The sequence below is a fragment of the Penaeus monodon genome, unplaced genomic scaffold (genome assembly GCF_015228065.2).
Source record: "Penaeus monodon isolate SGIC_2016 unplaced genomic scaffold, NSTDA_Pmon_1 PmonScaffold_2346, whole genome shotgun sequence".
Taxonomy (NCBI): Eukaryota; Metazoa; Arthropoda; class Malacostraca; order Decapoda; family Penaeidae; genus Penaeus; species Penaeus monodon.
Window position 1 is genome coordinate 18,285 of NW_023653543.1, and position 6,716 is coordinate 25,000.

General features: G+C 34.3%; 1 protein-coding gene across 1 annotated transcript; it reads right to left on the reverse strand.

Annotated features, from left to right (window-relative positions):
• Positions 1-4,971: 4,971 nt before the first annotated feature.
• LOC119570250 (proline-rich protein HaeIII subfamily 1-like) lies at positions 4,972-5,765 on the reverse strand. The gene is made up of 2 exons (XM_037918068.1): positions 5,761-5,765; positions 4,972-5,422 (listed from the first exon to the last, which is right to left on the reverse strand). The coding sequence occupies exons 1-2, from the start codon at positions 5,763-5,765 to the stop codon at positions 4,972-4,974; spliced, it is 456 nt and encodes a 151-aa protein (XP_037773996.1).
• Positions 5,766-6,716: the final 951 nt, after the last annotated feature.

Here is a 6,716-nt window from a genome sequence, read left to right on the forward strand (position 1 = left end):
GGGGAAAGGTGAAAAAGAGTCGCCGTAAAAAGCGCCCCTTTTTCCGGCAATTCCGTTTTCCTTGAATCTACCAGGGGGTGACGCCCAAAGGAAAGGTTTCTTCTGTGAAAATTTGTAAATATATTAATGTGTTGAAATTTATTGTTCTTACCCACCCTTTAAAATGCTAAAAAATGACGAAGGTCTAAAAAAAAAGGGCATCATTAAAAGAACCTACCCCAAAACACACAACACACATTATATATATATATTTATATATATATATATTATATATATTATAAAATATTTATATAATAAAAGATGTGTTATATATTTATAATATATGTATAGAATATTTTATATATTTTATATATATATTATTTTATAATTATATAATTATATATTTTATTATATATATTTAAAGTATATATCACACACACACACCACACCCTTATATAATTAAATATTATATATATATAATATTATATATATTAAAATATGTGTGTGTGTGTGTGATGTATAAATATTATGCGAGGGGGGTTTTTTAAAAGTCGTGGGAAAAATCCATAAATATAAATCCTAAGGCAGTTTTTATTTTAATGAAGATTTTTTTTTTTTGTGTTCAAACTGAACCCTTTAAAAGCATGTAATAACACATCGCCGCCAGTTTTGGGTTTTGGCCCATTCAAGCAACATGGAATCCCCAAAAAAGGCCCGGACAAACAAAAATTCATGGGAAAATCGGGTTTGGGGGAAAAAGGCAAAAAAATTTGACCTCTGGAAAAAACCTACATGGGTAATCGTTCAAGGGGAAGAAACGAATTAAAGATGAGCCTTAGTGCAAGCCTCAACTCAGTTTGTAAGAAACATTAATGCTGTTCATGACATGATTGAAAAGGATAGACGAATAACCACGAATCAGTAGCAGACTAACTCAACATCTCTGTGGGTTCTGCACACAATTCTGGTGGAGGTTTGGGGCTTCTGCTCAATGGGTCTAGGCGTTGCGCCATATCACAGCATACAAGGGTAGATCTTTCTTTGGGAAATTTGAACAAGGGGGATAGGCCCTCGAAGCTTTTCTGCAGAGAATGTCACAGGGGCTCTGCCAGCATGACCCCAAAGGACAAAATTCTAATAGCATGGTTGCCCAGTTTTGGAAGTGGAAAATCAGAGCGTTCAAAAAAAGGACATGGCCACTGCCCTTCTGGGATGCAGAGGGATTTTGCTGGTTGACTTCCTCGAAACAGTTATATCTGATTATTATAAATGCGTTTTGAAAAATTTGCCAAAAAAATCTCAGAAAGACGCCTGGATAGCTGCATCAACACATTCGTTTCACCATGACAATTGCCGCTCATGCCGCTCGTAGACAAGAGCCGTGATACATAAATTTTCATTGGGAAATCATCTGACATCTACCTTACAGCCCCGATTACCCCCATCTGACTTTCTTTTTTTTCCAAACTTAAAAAAATAATTGAAAGGTACCAAATCTACTGTCATTTGAAATGTAAAAAGAGCTGCTCTGACATGGTCAGATTACATGATACTCAGTTTACTCAGACGGACTTAAAGGCTGGTATCAACATTAGCAGAAGTGTATTGACCTTAATGGAGTATATGTTGAAGAAATAAATATTATAACTGAAACCGTTTTTCATACTATCCTTTTTTCCACAACATTTTGAACTTTCTTATATACACATATATGCGTGTATGTATATATAGGTATAGTATTTGTATATATATATAAATATATAAGTCAGTGTAAATATCATTCCTTAATATTGTAAGTTTTACCCACACAAAAATATATATATAATATATATATAATATATATTTTATATATATATATATAATATATGAAAAGTAACACCAATGCATGTATGAACATTATTTTATTTTGAAACGTTTTAAATTTTCTAGCGTTTATCCTCAGTGCTAAAACATATAAAAGAACCATAAACATTCACAAAAACAACAAGAATTACAACACAGAGTAAAATTGGTTTTCCCAATAATATAACAGGCTATGCAAGCATAAAAGGGGCGGGAGGGGGTGTTAAAAGAAACTATAGTTTAAAAGATGAACACAAGGTAACGGGAACAATGTAATTATTAACTTGATCAAATTCCCCAATAAAATGGTAGAAGTTAAAACAGGCTATAACAACAAAAGAAATTGAAAGTAAAATAATCAAGAAATAAAAACCATTATTAAAAAATTTTTACATGGGAAATTGCATTTGCGTGTATATAAGGGATGCATTTGTACGTTAAGTCTGGTTCATCCTTGAGAAAAAAGGGTTTTTTATGGTGATGATTAAGTCCGTGTAAGGGCAAAATCAGAGTGTAAAAACTTTTTGGGGGGTGGTGTCCAGTAATAGCCATTTTCTTTTAATTACGATTCCCAAAAGGGAAAATCATTTTCGAGATTATTTTGTTTTAATTATTATATATATATATATATTAATATATATAATATTTTAATATTAACGTATATAAATATCAATGTACATATATATATTTTATAAAATTATTTAAAACCCCAAACCATGTATATAAATGTCATTTTTATATTTTATATATACATATAAAAAATTTAACATATAAATCATTATATTAAAAAAAGTAGTATATATATATAAAATTTTAAAAATATATATAATATATTATATATATTTGTTAGTTATATAAACATAGCATATAAAAATTATAAATATATATATATATATTAATATATTTATTTATATATTTTTATAAACATAGCAATTTTGAATAAAATAATTATAATATAAAATTATATATATTATATATAATATTTTTATTAATTATTACATAAATACACACACCGAGGGCGCTCGTTAAATTTCCCAGCCCTTTTTCGCTTAGACTAAAATTTTACGTCTTAATATACAATCTCTGTAGGTCTTCTATTTCCAGCCCTTTAAACTAATACTTTTTTTCTGTTCAAGGGTAAAGTGCAAAGGTGGGAAATGGAACAGGAGATAAGCATGGTCAGATTTTTAATTGATTGGCAAAACACCACAAGAGCCCCTTTGAGAATTGAATAACTTATAGGGAGGATCCCCCATCATATGACGTTTAATATTGGCCATCTTTCAGGGTGGTTGGAGATCTAGGGGAAACCCCCCCTATCCCGGGGCGACAAAGTCTGCCAGATGGGACACCCCTAAAGTGGAGACTGCCATTTTGGGAAGTTTGTATTAGATAGCCCAAGATTAAAAAATTACTGCACAAGTATTCATGACCTCTGCATACAAAGTTGTTGCTCAGTTGGTTTTCCCCGTCTAAACACACCTTTCCAAAAACAAAAACGTCCATTGTTCCAAAGGGTTTTTTTAGCCCTGCCAAGGAAAACCGGAGACTAATTATGCAGGATAAATCGTTTTCCCTCCTTGATTCAGAAAATAAGCCAGTCGAACAATGGGCACTTTGACTCACCACCCCCCAAAAAGCTTTTGTCACACCTCATGTATGATAAAAATTTTCCCGGGAAAAGGGTTTAAAATCACAGAGCTTACTAAGCTTCACTGCTAAGAAATTGCGGGGAAACTATCAAAACCCAAAAGGCATGGGAATGTTGACCAAAGGGTCCATTCCTCAAACAAAGCCCTGTTTACAATCCCACTGCCAGATAGAAGCACGGGCCGTGGCTTTCGATATGCTTCCTCATCTCCTCTTCTCCCTTTCCTTGATCTTGACTTCCTTCTTTTTCCCCCCAAAGGCATTTTTTAAGGCACATTTCAAATAAACCTGATTTTTTAAAACCATTTCACGGGTTCAAACATCTTGGTCTTCCCCAAGGCCCCTGTAAAAAGAAAAAATTTTAAAGACTGCCATTAGAGTGTATTTGCATCTCCAATAACAGAATGGGGGGGGGAAAATCTTTAATGACGCCCCACACACAACAACAATAATGAATATAAAATTTTATATAATATATATATATAATATTATATTATTATATATAATATATATAATATATATATTGTAAAATATTAAAATTTAAAAATTACTCATGTGTATATTTTATATATTAAAATATATTATTTTTTATATATAAATATTTTAAAATTATTTTAATATATACCTATTAAAAATATACAGCATGTTGTTGTTAAATTATATAAATATTATATATATAGATATATATTTAAAATGAAATATTAATATTCTATATATAAATCATGCATTGTGTATGTATTTTATTATATATGTTATAGGTGTGTTGTGTGGGGTATCATATTTGTATATATATATATATATATAATATTTATATAATGTATATTATTATATATATATTATATATATTTTAAAATATCTGGTGGATGTGTGTGTGTGTGTTTTAAAATTTAATATAAAACATGAAACATATAATTCATGTAAATTTTTAAACACAACATACATATATATATATATATATATTATAAAATTTATATATTTTTAAAAATATTTTTTTGGGGTTTCACACCATATATATTTATCTACTTATACATATTAATCCCAACATATAGATTCATGTATATTGTTGGCATACATACTATATATTATATATATATATAAAATATATATTATTTTTATTATGAAAAACATTTTGTACCTATGTCATACCACACACACACACCATAAATTTATATATATATATAATATATATAATATATTATAATATATATATTGTGTTGTGGGTGTTTTGTGGGTGGTGTGTGGTGTGTGTGTGTGTGTGTGTGTGTGTTTGTGTGGGGTTTTGGGGGTGCATACATACTTTGCTAATTTTTACATAAGTAATTTTAAAAATTATACATACTTTGTGTTTGTGGGTCTTTGTAAAAGTAAAAAACAAAGTGATATCTAAAAAATGTCTTTCATGAAGGATTCTTCAGGAAATCATTGCTGAATGTGCAAATTTATTCTCTATAACCGGGGTATATGTTTTTCTCCTAATTCTAATTTATATTTTAAAGGGTTTTAATTGGGTTCATATCGGGGGAGCATCATAGTCCGGCCCCGCGGCTGCGGCTCCCCTGCGGGTTTATACAGGCGGAAAAACTCAGCCTTTGGGGCCGACATTGGGGGTGTCGTGGCCGGGCCGGGGACCCGTAGTGGGGGCAGCCTGGTGGACGACGGGCCGACGGAGAGCCCTGGGAACTGGGGTGCACACTGGCGCACGGGGTTGGCACGGCGTAAGGGGGGGGCGGGAGCGCCGTAGGGAGGCGGCGATGTCCCAGTTGATCCTGGTGGCCCCCGAAAAGGCGCCACGAGCGGCCCGGCCCCCTTCGTAATGGACCGGGGGTGGTTCCCTCGACGCCGGCGGGGAAGTGGAGCCAAGGGGCCCCCACTAGCGAGGCGGACGTAGTTTTTAGCGTATTGAGGCCGCTGGAGGGGGGGCGGGGCACACGCCCAGCACTGCCAACACAACCTGGGGAATTTGGGCAACGGTAACAAATAGAAACGGGGAATAATAGTCCAACTTCGCGAAATTAAAAAAGCAAACCCACTTTGGAAATCTTCCAAGTCTTTTAGCTTTTGCTTTAGGCTTTTTCCCCAATGTGCAGTTCCCGCTTTTTTCCCCTATTTGTAGTCCCCACCCCCCGTGACTCGCGGGGGGGCCTTATTGTTTCCACATCCCCCTTTTACCTTGTTGCCCGATCCCAACTCTTTTATTCGGTTACTAATTTTTATATTAGCTTATTGTACGCAGTGCGCCGTAATCATTTGGTAGGAAGTAATTATTCCACGAATAATTTTGCATTCTACCTCATATTCCCTCACATTATTTTTTGCATTCACCTAAAATTTTAATAAAGCAAGAGAAAAGAGAGGTTTTACACGCATTAAAAAAAGACTTTCATCAAACACGTACTCGAGAAAGGCCTGTCTACTGCGGTCAGCGAAAAATGGTTGCCCAGGGTAAAAGGTGGCCCGTGACAAGACCTCAAGGCAGAGCACAAAAAGCAGATGGAAAAAAGGTCTTTAGTGGTGTCCTGTTGACTATTTTTTTTTTTTTTTTTTTTGGTGTGTGTGTTTTGGGGGGTGTGTGTGTGTGTGTGTGTGTTTGGGGTGTGTGTGTGTGTCTGTGTGTGTGTGTATGTGTGGTGGTATGTGTGCGTGGGCTAACAGGGAACCAATCTTTAAGTGAGGTTTTTTGCATTAAAAATTTAGACTACAATATTTGATTTTTTCTAAATCCATCACTATAAATCAAAGAAGAGAGAGAGAGAGAGAGAGAGAGAGAGAGAGAAAGAAAAGAGAGCGAGAGAGAGAGAGAGAGAGAGAGAGAGAGAGAGAGGAGAGAGAGAGAGAGGGGAAACTAAAAGGGAGGAGAGAAAGAGAGAGGGAAGTGGGAAAGACGTAAACCGACAGAAAATGAGAGTTACACTTAGTGTGTTTGCTTTCGACGAAATGGGTGTTTTACAGCGGTCCTCAATTCGAATGTTCTAGATAACGATCCATGATTAAGATATATTGTGCCTTTCTAGTTCACGTTTGAACAAGAGAACTTGCACTTTCTCCATTTCCACGAAAATGTGTCTCCCAAAATAATTTCCTTCCGCATTGACAAAAGAAAAAAGAAAAAAAAATTGTTATCCCTTTGGGAGAGAGAAAAGAAAAAAGCAATTTCCCTTTTACGCTCCCCAAATTACCTTCCAGCAAAAACAACAAAACTTTTTCTAAGCATATAATTCAGTTTCTCCAACCGGTAGTCCAAAAAG